Raw genomic sequence first — 19,762 nt, 5'->3', positions numbered from 1 at the left:
GGATGCAGGTGGCACTGTGGGTTAAACCAGAGCCTAAGGCTTTCTGATCAGAAGTTCGGCAGTTCAAATGCCTGAGGCGAGGTGAGCTCCCATTGCTCGGCCTCAGCTCCTGCCAACCTAGCAGTTCGAAAGCACGTCAAAGTGCAAGTAGATAAATAGGTACCGCTCCAAGCGGGAAGGTAAACGTTTTTCCGTGCGCTGCTCTGGTTCGGCCAATAACGCGAGATGAGCGCGCAACCCCAGAGTTGGTCACGACTGGACCTAATGGTCAGGGGTCCCTTTACCTTTATGTACACCTACCTTTCACTGAATCTGGTCCCCTGGGTCAAGTAGAAAAATATTACTGTCTATTCCAGTACTGCTTATTTGTTCCAGTTTGACTCTCTCGCCAATATTCTGACACACCATATATCCGTACAAAGGCAAGCAACATCTTGCCTTAATTTTTAGTTATTCTGGTGATATTTATTAAAACTCTACAATTATTGCCCCATGTAACTAAGCAGAAATAGAGAAGTCAGCCTCTGATGTAAAGGGACATGTATTTAATCAGGGAGAAGTGGGGTTTTTTCAGAGCAGTAAAGCCCTATTAAAATCTTGCCATTAATTAAAAAAAAGTTTGACACAGATAGCTTATTGCCACATGTTCAGTGTTGTGAAACTGGTGCTCCGTGTTTTAGCTGTTTAGAGAAAACCCTTTAAAAAAAAACCAGCAGGTTGGATCAAGACTAGCTAATTGAACCTAAGTACTATTGAAATAATTGTGACACCTTAGTCATGACTTAAAGGCCCATTGATTTCACTGGGAACCAAGCACATTACTTAAGTCTGGATCCACCTAAAGGACATTCTTGGCTATGAAACTCAAAAATGCTTGAAAGCTGCTTCAGATAAACATTAACCCATTTGTGTCTTTGCAGGCATGCCTTCCTCCTCCTCCTCTATGGAAAATATAATGCTCTTCAACAGTTCACCACTGGGCCCAGATGCACCTCAGATAGAGGATTTGAAATGGCACTCAGCTTTCTTCAGAAAGCAAATGGGCATGTCATTGAGTCATTCTTTGAAAAAAACACAGAAGAGAGAGCGGATGAGGAGGAGCTCTGGGCATGATGACAAATCTTTACTCAAGCAGCCCAGCCAAAGGGAAGGCTTTGCAACTCCCAGTAGCTTTTTCAGTTTTGAAAAGACATTTGCAGAAGCACAAATTGGATCAGCACAACAGAAGAATGGGGTTGTTATAGCAGACCACAGGAAGAGAAGAGACAATCATTCCCATTGTGATGTGATGAAGGTAGGACTGAAGGAGAAACCTTCTAAACACAACCACAAACCCCTGAGACCCAACGAACTGTCTCAGAGGCAGTTAGAAAACAAAAGGGCCGTGAACCACCCGAGTGGCAGGTCAGCACCTGGAACCCGGAGGGATATAGTGCCTAAATGCAATGGATCTTTTTTCAAAATGAACTATAATCCAACTCCGGTTAAAGTGCCTACGACACCCAGAAGCCCTGTGAAAAACTGGGGAGGATTCCGAATTCCAAAGAAAGGAGAAAGACAACAGCAGGGAGAAGGGCAGGAAGAGATGTGCCGCCAAAACTCTAACTATCCTTACTCGGGCCTGGGTCGAGTTTCCCCTAAAGAGAGGGCCAAAAGCAACTTAAAAGTGGACAGCGAGAATGATGGGTACGCCCCTGATGCTGAGATGAGCGATTCAGAAACTGAGATGGCCGAGAAGAAATGCAGGCAACAAAGGCTCAGTTCAAATAGCACTATTCCTAGGAGGACAGACATCATTAGGAGAAGCATCCTTGCCTCCTGACTAGAGAGTGGGACACAATAGCAGCACTGGAATCAGTGAAGCCCCAGCCTGGAAAAATTATCCACTCTGCGTTATTTATTGGTGTGACAAGAAGGGTGGGGGGGTCCTTACACATGGCTACAATATAAGCCAAGAGTGAGCCTGTTTTCTCCGGGCTGTAGAAATATGTTTACGTGCACTTGACTAAGAGTTTGTCCTCCACCCGTCATGTCCGTGAGATTACAACCTTTTTTAATTGCAACTTTTCTGAAGAAATCACATGAGAAGATGATCTTGCTATGCCAATTGATCAATAAGATGAATACAAATTAAAAGATAAAATCAAAATCAAACACTTAATGGGGGTAGATTTGGATGGGGAAACCCTGATTTAGGTGGATAGCACTAAGGATTTTCCTCTGTCTCTGAAAAGCACAAGCTGTTAGTACACAAGGATTTACAATGGTGGTTATAATCACCCTGCACTGCATCGTCCACTCTAAATTGTCACTTTGGTGATGCTGTGCTAGGACTAAGCCCTAGTAGTCTGCATTTTTTGTTGTTTTAGGGTGGTGGTGGTGGTGTTTTTTCCCTGGCAGCTTTATGAACCCCAGAAGAGTTTTCATAAAAGCCCATCAAGCAGGTAAGAGGAATTTACCATGACTACTAAGATACCTGAAGGGATAGAACCAAGCTGACCAATTGTGAAAACAGTAGCAGCATAGTGCTATTCTGAAGGGACTCAGACTAAGAGTATGAAAACTACTCAGCTCCTCAAATTTGGAGAGTATGTCTTAAAAGTACTTTTTATCTTGTTCTGAGAAGGAAGGCAGACTTGTAGCCTGCTATATTCTGCTGACAATGCCCATCCGAAATATGATGACAATTCAAGTGGGAAAGACTCAGTGCGTCTACACTGCAAATAGTAAATAGTTTTTGCTGTCATGGTTCCCCTCCTTCCTTGTCTACTCTCCAACCTGAGAACTGTAACTCTGATGGGCAACAGATTTTTCAATAACGCATTCTCAGCATCTCATCACACAATTCCCAGGTTTTTGGGGAGAAGCCATGACAGGTAAACAGGCTGAAATTTGCTTTGAAGATATGCCCATGTTTCTAAAGGCTCTAGTCAGCAGCCTTTCCCAATATGCACTAACGGTATGTGTTGGGATATGCAATTTTCTGACACACAAGGGTTACTTTAAATAAAAAGAGAAGGATGTAATAAATATATATATATTTTGAATACAATGGAAAGGCAATAAGATGTGAGTAGCGTTTTACATTCAAGCCAATTTAACAACATGATTTTATGATAAGGATTAGATTTGACCAAGGAGGGGCTTGTGTTCTGATTACATCATTTTAAGAATTGCAATAACTAATGAGAATAAGCCATCAGCAATAAGATGAACAGATCGTTCAGAGTCTTTTTCTTTCTTTTTTGCACCCATAGAGTGTGTGTCTCTATCGCGAGTGCATCTATAATGCACATAACGTAGTTTTAGGCTGCAGTAACTTTGGGGACAGAACTTTGATGTAAAATCAGATATAACCTAGTTTTAAGAAAGTTTAAGCAGCTGTAGGTGTTTAAAATAAAAATAAAAATGGGCAGCCCTCCCCCAGTCCATCAACAGCTACTTCACTCGCAAGAAGTGGGTTTACAGCTATGAAAGAAATGTTGAAGCCTTGCAATTTGACTTGAGTCTTCCAGGGGTTTCAACTGAGAACTGGATTGCTGCTGTTCCATCTTGCTATGCAAGTCACTGAATGATCAAAAAACTGCTTGGGGAGGTTGACACAGTACATGTTCCTTACATGCAAGCAGCCCTGGCCTTCTCCACTTGGAAAAATGTAATGTGTGTACCTGTGAATCAAATATATTTAGTAGGAGTTTGCATGATGATGTATTTTGGGAACCAGCTCTCAGAATTCATTCCTATTTGCTTCTGGAACAGAGGTCACAATCCTAAAACAAATGAAAACAAACTCAAGATTTAGAAATTAGTTGTGGGATCACATCATCTCCATTTACTCTTGGTTCCTCTCAGTTTCTTGTTTGGCACTGCCCATATTTACAATATTGCTTGTACTAGAATCAGAAACCACACTTGCAAGTGGAGCTTCCAAATCTAGTTTGGAGGGCAGATGTTACAGCAAACTGGTTTGTGCTTAAACAGGCAGCTGAAAGGGGATCCATGTGGGAGGGGAAGGGAAATGTGCAACTTTGTGGTTTGTACATGTTTTCTCAAACAAATGTTTGGAGGCGCATCTGAAGTGAACCTTAATGTATATTTAAGAGCCCTAAACTAGCAGGTGCTGTTAGCACACTGGAGTTTTAGCGCATGCACAGAACTTCACACAGATAGAGGCTGTTGCAAGTGCTTAACCAGAGGAATTCTCCAGAAGTGAAGTAAATAGAACAAGTCCCTCCTGCACACCTCTATTCTCAGTGTACTCCAATCCATGCCTAGCTTTGGATCAGAATAAGATTAAGACACTGAGGCCTTGAATCTTAACATGATCAAGATAGTGACAACAGTTTAGGATACTGGAAATGAAAAAAATAGTGATATGAAAGATGTAGTTTTATAAGGCTTTATTGCTTCTGATTAAACTACTCATATCTTATAGGTATGTTGACCAGGTTTGCTGCTTTAAAAGCAGATATGTTCTTGTTAAAATATGGGAAAAGAGGGACGTGATTAATTTACTTTTCAATACAGTAAGTATTTTGGGTGAGGGTTGAGTGAAATATTATCAGTTAGCCTGCCCTGTAAGGGTGTTGTTCATCAAGCCATAGAAGGAATAAAATAAATTTGATTATAAGTAAACATTATTCAATGTTATGACTTATTTTGAAAGAAATATCATAACATTTGCACTATTAGGAATGATAGCATTTGTGCAGAGCAATGCCTTACCTGTTTTGCTCCCCACCATGTTTAGGTTAATAAGCTTTCTGATTTTTGAATAATGCTGAACCAAAAATTAAGAAAAACAAAAGAGAAAAATAAATTGTGCTTTCCCCCATAGCTGCAACTGTACAAGTTACATGCTACTCTGAGAGGAAAAAGAGCAGTGATCCTTACCTACTACTGCATTCATTTTGTTAATATGGAAACAGCTGTTATTTCTTGTTAGGTTTCACCGTTTTCCTTATGCAGAATGCCCAAGACATTTCTTGATTTTGATTGGTGTACTACATTGAAATGTAGGCTTAATAAACCCTTCTGTAATGACCTGGAATGCTATCTGTTAGGTTTTGGGGATGGACGGATGGACACACACACACACTCCCTAAATGAATGGAATGTTATACATGTCTCATGTGTACAAATATTATTTAAAAAAACTTTTAAAAACTTTCATTACTACATTTGTAAAACCCTGTACAGATGATTTTTCACTATGTGCCTAGCTTTGGTGTCCATTTTGCTCAAATTTGAAAACAGGTGCATGATGACAAAAAAGAATCAGAAATAAAGTATATGTAGAGATGACTATTTTATATTACATGGCCCAATCCTGTATTTATTTTCCTCCCTTTTTGAAGTATTTATAAAGACCTAGTTGAAGATGGCTGTATTTTTTTGTTAAAATATTTAGTAGAATTGTGCCTTTGTCTGTATGTGAATAAATGCTGTACATTTTGCAATACACGTCAAGTGTTATGATTTGACATCTATGCTGCTACTTCCACAAGATTCCAGAAGCAGAAAAGCTTTTCAGCTAGACTTACCTTTGCAACTTCTGCCTAGGTGGCCCATCACTTTCCATCCCTACTTGGTGGAAATGCTAGGAGTCTGGATTTTCTCCTTGCTCTTGGATATAATCTGCTACTGAGGATTCCCCCTTCTCTGTTCATCTCAGTAGACTTAAAAATGACAATAACTCATCTCATTCCTTGTCTTTCAGCCCATTGCAGTCTTCTTCCTATAGTTATTTTTTCTCCAACCCATCTCAGTGAAGCTGGCCTTGGCTCACTGCCACCTCTTTGCTCTCCTCTCACATTCCTTCCTACTCTCACTTCAGTGACTCATGCTTACTCCATACATTTTACAAGGCAATCTCTCCCCTTTTATTGTATTGAAATTGTGAAATTTAAACATTCTTCGTCCCTCCTCTAAGTACCCACCATGGTACTCTACTATATAGACCCAAAGTCTTGTGCTGCACTTGCCAATTTGGCTAAGGTGCCAGTTTTCTGAGGCAGCTCTACCAGATAACAGCCTGCACTCCAGCAGAAATAGTACCCAGGGTTGCAGAAGGCCAAGGTTTCCCTGCCATGATGCTAAATTCCTTCCCATCCACTTATTTCTGAGAGGCTAATTCCCAGCCAAGTTACTCAGGTGTGTGTGCATTGGAAACACATGTCTCAAGCCATAATGCTAAAAGCCCTTTTGATTCTTTGGTAGTTCCTACATTATACAACATGGAAATGCAATAGTATTCTGAATCCTGTAAACAACATCTTTGAAGTATCCATCTGTAATAGGAACTGTTTGTATATCCACAAGAATGTGGGGGACCAGAAAAGAGTAGTATTACTGGTTTCAATTAACATTAAGGAATAAATAAAGTAAAATAATAAACACAATAGCAATTTTACAAGGGCCAATTTGTTTTCAAATTGAGCACCTTACATGGGAAAAAATAGTTTTAAAATGTTGAGTTTATTAACACAGCACTAGGTACTGTCAGTTGTAAAAAAAAAACACACCTTAAAATTCAGCAATTGTGTATTTCAAACTTTGTGGCAAAGTTTTCTTCCATAAAACAAAACGTTATATGGAAAACCACCTTTCCATCTAGCTTTAATTCACTTCAATATGTATTTGCAGTTACCTGCTTAATGTTTATTGTGGAGAAGCCACAGTGATTATTTTCTCGGGCAACAGTGATGCACATTTTTATAGAAGTCACTCTGTGCATGATATGTCCTAATGCTCCAATGCTGCTCTTAAGAAGCCCCAACTTACATGTTGTGTGGAAGAACAATATATTACTTTCAAGTATTTTCCAACTCTATCAAGGAGGCAGCCTTTTTCCTCTGCATTGTAATCACACTGAGCTGTAATTAAAACAAAACAAAACAATAATTTGTTTCTTCAGTAGGAATCTTTAAACTAATTGGATTATAATGCAAGCTGAAGTACAGATAGAGTGAGGAAATTATTTTATTTTGCTTCTAGAATATACTTAAGGTATATATATATATATATATATATATATATATATATATATATTCAAATGATTCCGAAGTTTTTTTCTGAAAGGTTTACTGAGTGAAAGCCACCTTCATTATGAATACATAGAAGAATTGCACAGTTGCCAGTTTTAAGAGTTGTTAAGACCCTGATTCAGCTCTTCATTAAATGATCCAATTTGAAGGCTGCCCAGTTCAAAGTGTTGGTGCTGACCTTTAAAGCCCTAAGCTGCCTTGCCCCATTATACCTGAAGGAGTGTCTCCACCCCCATCGTTCAGCCCAGACATGGTCCAGCTCCGAGGGCCCTCGGGCAGTTCCCTCACTGCGAAAAGTAAAGTTATAGGGAACCAGGCAAAGAGTCTTCTCGGTAGTAGTGCCCACCCTGTGGAACACCCACCCATCAGATGTCAAGGAGATAAACAACTATCTGACTTTTAGAAGACATTGAAGTTTTTAATGGTTGATATTTTATTGTGTTTTAAATATTTTGCTGGGAACTGCCCAGAGGGGCTGGGGCAAACCAATCAGATGGGCGGCATATTAATAATGTTATGATTAAAGATTTTTGGTTATGCAGCTGTAATAAGGGTGCTGATCTGATTTATTTCTAGATACCTGCTGAGATGCTGTGGTTGCCCTCTCTTCTGCCTGGCTTAGTCGCCTTTGAAGTCTGTTGACTTTCTCTTGATGTTCCATCATTAATTTTTCATTCTGTATAAATGAAATAGCTCATTACAAATTTAAGTTTATGTTATCAGATCATACATATTTCAGGAAACAAGGTTTAAGGAAGAGAAACTTGGTAAATGGCAAAGCCAGGAACCGACTAACAGGCAAACAAGGCAGGTTGCTCCTATGCATTGTGTCTACCCTTGACAGGGATTTCCAGTCTTCGGAATCTCATGACACAACTTTTATATATAAAAAACATAATATTAAGGAAGTTACAAGTACAAATTTCAACAGGGAAGGGGTGGTGCTGGACTCCTGAGATGCTTCAATCAGTTGGCCTTTAAAGGAAAGTAAGGACAGATGATGGGCTGTCCAGAGAGGCAGAACTATAAAGATCAGTGCTTAGGAGGGCTAATTGTGACAGAATTTTTTTTAGTTGTTACAAAAATTGAACCAGCCATTGCAGAAAAAAAATGACAAGCTAAAGATCACAGAAAGGAACCATCACCTAGTAAAAAAAAAAATTAACAGCGCAAAATTAGCTATGAACAAAGCTGTATGTTTTAATAATAGTAAAATAAATGTTTCTAGCACTTTTTTCCCAGTGTATGATCACAAATAGGACAGAGTTTTCCAGTTGAGAATTGCTCTAAGAACTCTAATAAACCAATTATGAGTTCACAAGATGTACATCTAGTTAAAACACAGCATTTGGATGAGGATCATTCTCTTACCTCAATAACCTTTTCATTTGCTCTTTCCAGCTGACAAAGTATCTCCTGGGTGTGAATTTTCTGACGGCTCAGCTCACTTCTATGAAACAAGATCAAAGAAACTCATTAATGAAAATCAACATATATGTTGACCTAACTCATTTCCAGAGGAATATGGGACAATCATATATTCTTCCCTCTTTCAAATTCCTTCCTTCCAATGAAGTATGAAAAGGATAGTACTTTAAGAGATACCAATAATGGCCATATTTAGTATTGTGACAGTACTGTTATAGGACAGATTCACAAAAATACAAACTTTTTTTATTAAGGACAGGGGACTTGTGGATTTCCAGGAGTTGGGACTATAGCTCTAATCATCCCTGACTACTCGCCATGCTGGCTGGGCTAATGGGTATTGGAATCCAACATCTGGAATGCCACATCCCTGCTTAATGTGACAAAATAAGCAATATAATCCTATGGACAGTGTCCATCAAGTATTAACCTAGATACCACTTATGTCATGGTCTCCCTACAGGGACACATGGGATCCTGGGCAAAGCTGGACCTTCCAGAGCTAAAAAGTGGGAGCAAACACTCCACTAAACTCAAGGAAGAGGTCTGTTGAGTGCACATGCCTTCCCACTCAGTTTTCTTCTCATTGAAGTCTGAGTAGCAACTCAGTTGTTGTACAGCTAGTTTGGAGGCATTTTATTTTCATAAATAGCTATGGTTGGTTGTCTTATTTGTATTGAGCAAAGTAGCTCCTGCAACAAGATGCACACTGTGTACAGGAAATCTTTACCTCGCCCTGGCGTCTTGTACCACTGAGCAAATGCCAAAAGTCCTGCCTACTACCTCAAATTTATTAATGAAGCTTGTAGAAATAGAACATCCTATCTCTGTGAACAGGTTTGCAAGCTTGAGGCTGGGGCACCCCAATCCCTTCTCCTGCAATGGATCTTGTCCCAAACTCTGGTTTGTCTGACCCAGGGTTTCAACTGCCCTACGAACAGGAGGATGTGCAGATTTTGATGAACAATGCATTTTTCACACCCATGGAATACTGAAAGGAACAATGTGTGCAAAAATGTATCATAGGAGGGCAGGAAAAATCTACGCAGGCACACCTCAAGTGATCAGAGCAAGTTATTTTTTATTTGTTTCCAAGATCCACAAACTGGGGAATCCTAGAAACCACACTGCCTTGGGCTCTAGGACTCATAGCATTGTTGTCTGGCTATGAGAACTCTTTCCTCTCATGTTCTTAGGGCCAAACTAGATGTTCACATTACATAGCAGGCTTTTCTTAAATAATTCTCATTGTGAAGGCTGCACATTATAGCTCTCCAATCTCCCACCAAGATCAGAATGGAGATCACTGCCACCTCTCTGCAGTGCTAGGAACCTAAGGGAAATGAGACCCATTGGTACCATTTCCTAAGGCTCCAAAAGCCATTCTGATCTCTCTGGGGAAGTGGAGAGAGGAGCCTCAGGTTCTCACATGTTGTCTTTACAATGAGAATCAGCTCCCCTACCCCCAAGTAGTTAGTTTGTGTAATCTGAAGGACTAGGAGGAAAACTATAGTCCACTACTCATCTTCCAGTGGCTCAAAAACTGGGACACCCTGTACACATACAAGCTTCTGCAACAAACAGCAGTAATGTTACCAAAAGCTTGTTCATCTTCACACCTTCTACGCTTTATCTTCTTTGCCAATTAATCAACAGTTGGCAGTTCACCACACACAACCAGACTGAAACATTAACCTTTTTCACTAAATCTGTTTTGCACTAAACACTATTTTGCATTACTCTTCCCCCAGTAAATTAAAACACCTATTATTTGCATTGATTGTTCAATTTCCTAACCCCACTCTACAACAACACCCCCACCTTGTAACCATCTGTATATATGTCAAACAATTCATGCATCTAACAATTGAACTCTTGCACACAAAACCCTATGCCACGGTACATTTCTTAGATGCGGGTGGCGCTGTGGTCTAAACCACTGAGCCTAGGGCTTGCTGATTGAAAGGTCGGTTCGAATCTCCACGACGGGGTGAGCTCCTGTTGTTCAGTCCCAGTTCCTGCCCACCTAGCAGTGTCAAAGCACGTCAAGTGCAAGTAGATAAATAGGTACCGCTCTGGCGGGAAGGTAAACGGTGTTTCCGTGCGTTGCTCTGGTTCGCCAGAAGTGGCTTAGTCATGCTGGCCACATGTGGACAAACGCCAGCTCCCTCGGCCTATAGAGTGAGATGAGCGTGCAACCCCAGAGTCATTCGCGACTGGACCTAACGGTCAGGGGTACCTTTACCTTTAACATGGCTACCCTTTTGCGTTTGGTAATTCTAAAATACCAAGATAGTGAAAAGCAGTTGTCCCCCAGAAGAAAGGTGACATAGTATAAAACTATCAGAGCGATAATCAGTCCCAATTGTTCCTACATATTCCAGAGAATTTGCCTTATTAAAATAGGTAAATGAAGTTTGCAGAAAATTGCTCAAGTGTCTACCACAAAGGCTTATGTGTGGAAAACAAAGGTGAGCTGTTTAGTAGTAGAGCAGAAAAGATAATAAATCTGCCAGCTGTGGGAAGTGTTTCATGCAAAATTCTCATGTGACACATACAGCACATTCCAGATGTTTTTCTATTGACTTATGCCGTATTATGCTTCAGTTATTCTTAGTAATTATATATTTTGTAGACTGCCAGTACCTGCAGCTGTTTCTCATCCTGTTAACATTTTTAATCAATATCTTAAAATAAACAGTTATGGTTGCCAAGTATTACAGAATTCCAGCCAAAAATAACAGGGTAGAAATGAAGGGGGGGGGACTCAAAGGTCCCTAAATATGATGTAATTTATTTAATAGACTAGATGGTATGTCAAAAGAACACTGCTCTAGCTAATACCTAATAATGAACAACTATACTATCCCAGAAGGATCAGTCTTGGAAATCATGAGAAAGCAGTACGACCAAAAGCTTAAAGATATAAAGATACAACCATGATTCAGAAAGAACGCCTATGAAACTCAAAACTGATTTATTCAAAATAGTGTTAATTTAAGGGGATCCAAACAGCTGCACAGGAAGCTTTTGTTTGCCCCCTCTCCCATGCTGCATCATTCACTGCCTGAAATACTACTCTGAGAAGCTGGAGAATGCTGCCCGGAAACATCTGATGTGGTACAATGAGCTCCTGAAAGAGGAGGAAACTGCAGGCACTCCAGTGTGCACAAGGTAACTAGCATCCTGACCTTAACTTGTTAGCCTGTGCCTAGCATCAAACACCTAAGTCTCAGTGGATTCAATAGGAATTACATTTCCCCAGCTGAAGGAATGTTTACAACGAATGTGTAAGATTAACAGCTATTCTTACTTGATTTTGAGAGAGGAAGGGTAGTATAGAAATGCTGGTGATAATATTATTACGATTAATAATAGGTTGGCTCATACCACCACAACCCCAAACTCCTCTCTGATTTCACAGTACAGTTTGTAACAGCAGTAATGAGCAAAAAGGACTGTAGGATTATAGGTCATTATGATAGAAATAATGCCACTGAAGATACTGGGGGATCTTTGAAGAGCAACACAAACAATTTAAGTGACCCATTTTCATTTATCCCTGATTTTTATAGCCTGCTTTTCAGCCAATTAACTCCCAGAGTGGCTCTCAACATGATGGGGCTCCTTAGTAAGGTGAAAGGATTTTAATAAATGAAAGGCACTGAGGTCACTTCAACATTAGGAGCATGCACAATTAGCATACGCTGAATCTGCATTATCGAGATCTGAGTATCTTAAGACACTTCAAGGAACTCCCTTGGAGACTTGTTAAAACTGAACCTGGAAATTCTAAAATACATTCCCATAATGCCTGGGGCCACCTGACTCTATGTACTTTAATGGGTATTTCATATAGGATTTATCTGTTTGTTTCAAGTATCTCAAAGTTTGGGAATTGGTGCTGCAAAATGGCATGCGTGCGAACACGCGCACACATGCACACACACACACACACACACACACACACAATATCTCTCTGTCCTATCCTGAACAAGAATAGGATTGCTACTCAATCCTTTAAACCTATGTAACCTTAAGTGATGATGTAAGTATAACTGCCCTGATGTAAGGGTGTCCAAGAAACAGGTGGAGTTCAGGGTGTGGTGGAGAAAAAAAATGATGAAGTTGCTATCTTGGTTAGAATTTTATTCTCCACTGGGAACTATAAAAGCAAATATCTACCCCCATAGGAGCCCACAGAAACTCCAAATGATCTCAAATAGGCACCACAGGGTGGCAGTGCAGATGGGGCTCCTTACTGGCCAAACTACCCCCACTTCATGTACCTGTGACAACAATGCCAAATGCAGTAACCAAATAGTATATAACATATAGCCACTATTGCTACTGCTTGGTAAACACTTATGACTTTTTATTTCCTTAAAAGTTTAGAGCCAATGAAGGTGTGACAGAGGCAGGGCCAGAGTGGTATGTACCTCTGACTGTAATAGTAAGAGGCAGTGCCAGATTTAGGGTGGTGTGGAAGGTTCTCCTGCACAGGGCCCTGAGCCGAGGGGGCACAAAATTAAGAAGATTCATTTGGTAGCACCACATTTTGACGTCACACAGAGTGCCCTATTACAAAAGATTACCAAAGTCCATCCTGTAAGAGGACAGGTGCACAACTATCCTTGCATCTGCTGCTTACCTCCCCATAGTCCTTCCCATGAGTTGTGGTATGGGAATTCAGTTGAGAAAAATAACTGCCTAGGGAGGATAGAAGGCGCAGGTACATCTTTTCTTGTTAAATCAGACTATGCTACAATTTCCAGGTCCTGACTGCAAATGGGATTTCCTAGTTTGAAGCGCTAACAAAAAGAATATTCAATAAGCTTCTTCTAAACCACCTTTGACTCCCACCGGCACTGTTTCAGAAAGAAGCCAATTAAAGTTATTATGAACAACTTACTGATTTTTTTGTCCACACGTTCCCCCCCCCCCTTTTGAGTTGAAGATTTAGAAATACCTGCATACAATGATCAGAGCTCCGTGTTGCAACAGAATCTGGGGTTTTCACAGCTAAACACTTATTCAGATTCAGCAAATACTGACTCGGTTGCTATTTCCTGACCTCAGTGACCACTTTGAGTGCTAATACCCATCTCCTGAGGGACCCAGGTGGCGCTGTGGGTTAAACCACAGAGCCTAGGGCTTGCTGATCAGAAGGTTGGCGGTTCGAATCCCTGCAACAGGGTGAGTTCCTGTTGCTCGGTCCCAGCTCCTGTCCACCTAGCAGTTCGAAAGCACATCAAAGTACAAGTAGATAAATAGGGACCGCTCCGGCGGGAAGGTAAACGGCGTTTCCGTGCGCTGCTCTGGTTCACCAGAAGCAGCTTTGTCATGCTGGCCACATGACCCGGAAGCTGTCTGCGGACAAATTCCGGCTCCCTCGGCCAATAACGCGAGATGAGCGCCGCAACCCCAGAGTCGGACACGACTGGACCTGATGGTCAGGGGCGCCTTTACCTTTACCCATCTCCTGCAGCTTGACTGCATGAGGCACTGACATTGCTATTCCACTGCTCTACCACCTCCTTGAGCAGCACTGTTGATTTTTGGAATCACTTCAAAAGTTAATGAGAACATGCCATGTTCTAGCCACTGTTGAGAAGAGGCAATAAGGCAGGGTTCCTTTCCTTCCAGAAGCAGAGCAGGGTTGAACAATAGCCTCACTTTCCAAGAATAGGATAGACTTTATAGTTTATCCTGCTGCTTGTTGTTGTTGTTTAGTCGTTTAGTCGTGTCCGACTCTTCGTGACCCCATGGACCATAGCACGCCAGGCACTCCTGTCTTGCACTGCCTCCCGCAGTTTGGTCAAACTCATGTTCGTAGCATCGAGAACACTGTCCAACCATCTTGTCCTCTGTCGTCCCCTTCTCCTAGTGCCCTCAATCTTTCCCAACATCAGGGTCTTTTCCAAGGATTCTTCTCTTCTCATGAGGTGGCCAAAGTATTGGAGCCTCAGCTTCACGATCTGTCCTTCCAGGGAGCACTCAGGGCTGATTGGATAGGTTTGATCTTCTTGCAGTCCATGGGACTCTCAAGAGTCTCCTCCAGCACCATAATTCAAAAGCATCAATTCTTCGGCGATCAGCCTTCTTTATGGTCCAGCTCTCACTTCCATACATCACTACTGGGAAAACCATAGCTTTAACCTTTGTCGGCAAGGTGATGTCTCTGCTTTTTAAGATGCTGTCTAGGTTTGTCATTGCTTTTCTCCCAAGAAGCAGGCGTCTTTTAATTTCGTGACTGCTGTCACCATCTGCAGTGATCAAGGAGCCCAAGAAAGTAAAATCTCTCACTGCCTCCATTTCTTCCCCTTCTATTTGCCAGGAGGTGATGGGACCAGTGGCCATGATCTTGGTTTTTTTGATGTTGAGCTTCAGACCATATTTTGCGCTCTCCTCTGTCACCCTCATTAAAAGGTTCTTTAATTCCTCCTCACTTTCTGCGATCAAGGTTGTGTCATCTGCATATCTGAGGTTGTTGATATTTCTTCCGGCAATCTTAATTCCGGTTTGGGATTCATCTAGTCCAGCCTTTCGCATGATGAATTCTGCATATAAGTTAAATAAGCAGGGAGACAATATACAACCTTGTCGTACTCCTTTCCCAATTTTGAACCAATCAGTTGTTCCATATCCAGTTCTAACTGTAGCTTCTTGTCCCACATAGAGATTTCTCAGGAGACAGATGAGGTGATCAGGCACTCCCATTTCTTTAAGAACTTGCCAAAGTTTGCTGTGGTCGACACAGTCAAAGGCTTTTGCATAGTCAATGAAGCAGAAGTAGACGTTTTTCTGGAACTCTCTAGCTTTCTCCATAATCCAGCGCATGTTTGCTATTTGGTCTCTGGTTCCTCTGCTCTTTCGAAATCCAGCTTGCACTTCTGGGAGTTCTCGGTCCACATACTGCCTAAGCCTGCCTTGTAGAATTTTAAGCATAACCTTGCTAGTGTGTGAAATGAGCGCAATTGTGCGGTAGTTGGAGCATTCTTTGGCACTGCCCTTCTTTGGAATTGGGATGTAGACTGATCTTCTCCAATCCTCTGGCCATTGCTGAGTTTTCCAAACTTGCTGGCATATTGGGTGTAGCACCTTAACAGCATCATCTTTTAAAATTTTAAATAGTTCAGCTGGAATAGCATCACTTCCACTGGCCTTGTTTTTAGCAGTGCTTTCTAAGGCCCAGTGCTTTCTAAGGCCCTGCTGCATCTTAAGCTTATTCAGAGGACCAGGCTCCATTAATAAACCTTTCTGAACTGCAGTAGGGAAACAGTTTTCCCCGCAGCAATGCTTATCTATTGGAAGCTTTAAATCTACCTTCTCAAATTTTTGCTCTAACAGCTATTATTTCTGGACAATCACAAAACAGAGGAATGTTTATTAAAATCTAAACAAGAACAGTATCACATCTACATTTCCTGTTTGAATTATGGTCCCAGTGGATCCATACCCAGCTGCCTGCATTTGTTAAAAATGCCAAACAAAATTATATTACTTACTTTAAACTATTTATTCTGCTTTCTGTAGCTTCTGTTAGTTTCTTTGTTTCCTCCTTCCACCGATTTGTTGCTTTCTGTTGAGCTATCAAGAGGCGTCTCAGCTCAGCAGTAGACTTTCGATGCACATCTTCCATCTCTTTCAAACGAACTTCAGACCCATGCTCTTTTATTATATGCTCATTCTCCATTATGCTTATCTATAGTATAAAAAAGTAAAATAAGTTTAAAGCCTCACATCAGTTCACGGTAGCTTTTGTATTTTGACTAAAGGACTGAAGTTTGTTTGTTTGTTTGTGTGCACATACTGACAATCAGGCTATATCTATCTGCAAAAGATTACTGGACTTTTAATTGTGGATATAAGCTGAAAGAATTCATTTCTGAATGAATACAGTAACTAATTTGATTGAAAAGAGATTGCAGATTGTCACACTTGGATCACACATGATGAGTAATAATTGTTTCTAGGTGTGCAAATCTTTCATCCTTTATTCATTTTATCACTGAATGCTTGAATCCCTGCAGTAAAAATTCTGTATGAAGCCCTGATTTATCTTTTAGGTATCAGAGCAAAAACTTGAGGCTGTCCCCAAGTCTCCATCCAACAACAGCTAATTAGTTCAGCCAACTATTATGCAAACTCCAAGTGTAAAGTGCCGAAGTGAGCAACTGAAGGGCGTTAACCAACTATGGAAGGAAGAAGACAAGTTAATGTGTAACTTTGCTGCAAAGAAGAGAAAACAGCTCTTGCGGGGGAACAGAAGAGAAAGTTAAGGAATTAAGAGGCAGATGATAAAAAAACAAAAAACAGGAATCTTCTCTTACAAGCACAGCATATAAGAGAAGTAGGAAGAAAATGAAAGGGATAAGCAATAGTGGATCTGAATCATATCAAAATTGAGGTTGGTAGAGTTGCATGTACAAAATGCTCCTTATCCCTTTTTTAAAGGTGATGTCAATAGTCATTGGGCCGAAAATCCCCTTGCACTATATTGTGTTGTGCATTTTCTAGACATTTAGGTTGTATATCTCTTGTTATAGAAAAAGACTAACATGTTAGACTGTTTGCATTATGTATGATTTTTAAAAAAGTTTTTGCTGTCTGGAAGTAAATTACTTGATTGGGAAAAGAACCAAGTGGCACGTAGTTATCCAGTCCTCCTAACTACTGCCTCCAGACACTGGAACATTAATGGAAAAGTCAGTTGTGTCCATTGCTTACATAGCTGGGTTGATATGTGGATAAGAAACATTATTATAATGGCAAAAGGTAATTTTAGTATATTTTGAAAAACACCAAAGGAGAAGAATGGAATACAAAATTAAGGAATATTAAACTATGGCAATATTGCTGTGGTGAGAAATTTGACACCCTGTCTGTCTCCCTGTACACAGATTTCTTCTTTCATTGAATCTTTGAAGATGTGGCATCAAAAATAAAATACCATATAAATGTGAATACCTTTAATTTTGCAGCTTGTTGTGCCTCCACAGCCAGCTTTCTCAATTCTTCCATTTCTTTTTGAAACTGCTCGTTCTCTTGCTGGAGTTTTAAGCGCTCTTCACTGACAGAGCCACAGTTCTTTCTTTCAGATTCCAGAATACTTTGCAACTTGTAAATCATTTCCTGACCACTGTTTCTCTGTTCCTCATAGCTTGAAGTTGAGGAAGGGAGGAGAAATTCACAAACAATATTTGGTAATCCATTATTGAATGGAAAGGTAGGATACAAATATGTTAAACGAATGCAGAGAGATTAATATATCAGTCTTCAATTAAGGTGAATGCATAATACATACAATGTTCAGTAGTGTGGAATTTGAATGATCAAAAGGCTTGGCAACTAAAAAGCGAAGTATTCCCCACTAAGTTTCATTTTTTTTTGTATGGAGCCTCTCTGCTTAGAAAGACTTCCCTGTTTATTTCAGTTATTATATGGAAAGCTCTGGACATGCCTTGAAACATTCTCAGGGCTTTGAATAAGAGCAAAAATGAAACACAGCTAGACAATTTTGGAGCAGGTTACCTGAATAACTCGTACTGAGCACAATATGACTTACTTCTGTGTAAACATTCAGAGGGTTGCACTGCACATTATTTAACTTAATAACATTTCAGAAGACTATGGGAGGGTATTGAACTTCATATACTATTTAAATATGAGCCTTTTCATCTTCACTGTGATATGTCTTTTGAATACTATTACAGTAAGTGATAGTATTTTTTGAATGGATGTGCTGTGCTATGATATAGGGAGGATAATCTGATTAAACTTGGTATTAGTAGAAGAAACTCAACTGTGTAGGCAAATAAAATTATTCCTGCAGTTTTGCAGCTACAGCAAAAGTTACCCTAGTTAGCTTCAAGCCTAGCCTAAGGGATATGAATATATTACCCCGAAAAAAGCCTTTACCAAGTTACAAGTAAAAGAAGGAGCTTCTGTTTTCTATAGTCACATTGCTGCAGGGCCTCCCTCACAGAGCATAAGTTATAGTGAAACCCCTGTAACCATGTGACTCTTTTCTATTCAGTTGCAATGGGGGGAAATGCTTTGCAATTCCTTCCTTCTTAGATGATCTGAAGCATGATGCTGTCAGCAGCAGTAACATTCTAAGAGAAATGTACTCTTCTTATAAGCATTCAACACTTGTACACACACACTGTGGCAGGTTCTGTGTGGTCAGAAATAGGTTGGCTTCAACAACATCCATGACAGCAATATATGAATTTCCGTAAATTTGTGTCTTGGAGAAAGTTTATCTAAGGCTCCTGTTTCTGAGAGATTATATAGGGCTGGTTCTACCTGCTGTATGATGCCATACAACATGACTGGCTTCAAACTTTTGAGTATTTTCTTTTGTTGCTTTCATTTACTAGTACCACTTTTATATTGCTTACTCATTATGGTTTTCAGAAAAAAGTCAAAATTAAAAATTAAAAGAATCCTTTATTGTTCGAAAAGCACACGCTATAATGATAGACAGTGATCTGAACTCTTGTATTGCTTCATAGCTGACTTTAACACCTCCATTAACTTTACTAACAGTAAGTATGCACTTGTGTAACTGTTATGCAGTCAGACTCATAAGTTACGTGTGCCATGTTACTAAGCAACTGGGCCTAATACTAAAATTTGCCTGTTTTTATTTTAAAAATTGGAAAGAGACTGAGCGCCCACAGACTATGAGACCCTGGGCTGCAGTCTGCCCAGCCCGTATGTAAATTTGGCACTGATGAGTAGAAAGAAACCAATGTTTCTTAGGGAAATCCCAGACCTGTCCTTTGGGGGGGGGTGGCAATATGCCCATCAGTGTGGATTTTTACATTTTAAAGGAAATACCTGGGTTTGAGGGCGTAAGACTGCTCTGTATGCTCCAGTCACTGCCAGCCCAAGGTGGGGAAAGAGATGCATGGGAGTGGTGGCGGTGGTCCTGTGCACTTCTTAGGCTGTCCTCTTTTTTGCTCTTCAAGATATGGCAACCCTATCTAAGTTTCTGCTCTCACTCCTTCCCCTCCAATATGACAGATATTAGTTTCACTTTCAGCAAAACCTGACTTGTTATGCATGACAGAGAGATCATAGTTTAAAATGAACTCTAGTTCAGTTTCATAACCCATGGTTTGCAGCTGGTTTGTTTAGAAACTGGCCAAACCTTGCTTGAAACCACAATTTCTGGTTTGCACATAAGCCAGGTTTCATGGAAAGTGAAACTGTGCCAAAATCCTCTTCCTGGCTGCCTGAGAGAAAGGGTAGAGCATGCAACCCCAAGATTCCCAGCA

At 40.4% G+C, this 19,762-nt stretch overlaps 2 protein-coding genes across 28 annotated transcripts in view; one reads left to right on the top strand and one right to left on the bottom strand.

Moving 5' to 3' along the window:
• Positions 1–5,463, top strand: part of JADE1 (jade family PHD finger 1) — a 58,914-nt gene extending 53,451 nt beyond the window's left edge. For all 7 annotated transcript variants that reach the window (XM_035114057.3, XM_088660315.1, XM_088660316.1 and 4 more), the window contains one exon: positions 921–5,463. In XM_035114057.3, coding sequence (XP_034969948.3) covers positions 921–1,822 — 902 coding nt within the window. In that variant the 3' untranslated portion in view covers positions 1,823–5,463. The remainder of the gene's footprint in view (positions 1–920) is intronic.
• The window catches only part of SCLT1 (sodium channel and clathrin linker 1), a 47,124-nt gene continuing 30,383 nt past the window's right edge, over positions 3,022–19,762 (bottom strand). For 19 of the 21 annotated variants that reach the window (XM_060278598.2, XM_088660328.1, XM_035114065.3 and 16 more), the window contains 5 exons: positions 17,445–17,637; positions 15,983–16,179; positions 8,418–8,496; positions 7,627–7,722; positions 6,459–6,875 (listed from right to left, as the gene is read on the bottom strand). In XM_060278598.2, coding sequence (XP_060134581.1) covers positions 6,813–6,875; positions 7,627–7,722; positions 8,418–8,496; positions 15,983–16,179; positions 17,445–17,637 — 628 coding nt within the window. In that variant the 3' untranslated portion in view covers positions 6,459–6,812. Of the gene's footprint in view, positions 3,771–6,458; positions 6,876–7,626; positions 7,723–8,417; positions 8,497–15,982; positions 16,180–17,444; positions 17,638–19,762 lie in introns of those variants that run through there. The other 2 variants (XM_088660319.1, XM_088660327.1) reach the window with 1 other exon arrangement.

This window comes from Zootoca vivipara, chromosome Z1, assembly GCF_965207765.1.
Source record: "Zootoca vivipara chromosome Z1, rZooViv2.hap1.1, whole genome shotgun sequence".
Taxonomy (NCBI): Eukaryota; Metazoa; Chordata; class Lepidosauria; order Squamata; family Lacertidae; genus Zootoca; species Zootoca vivipara.
The sequence above is the reverse complement of the archived record's forward strand: the minus strand, read 5'-3'. Positions and strand labels throughout refer to the sequence as shown.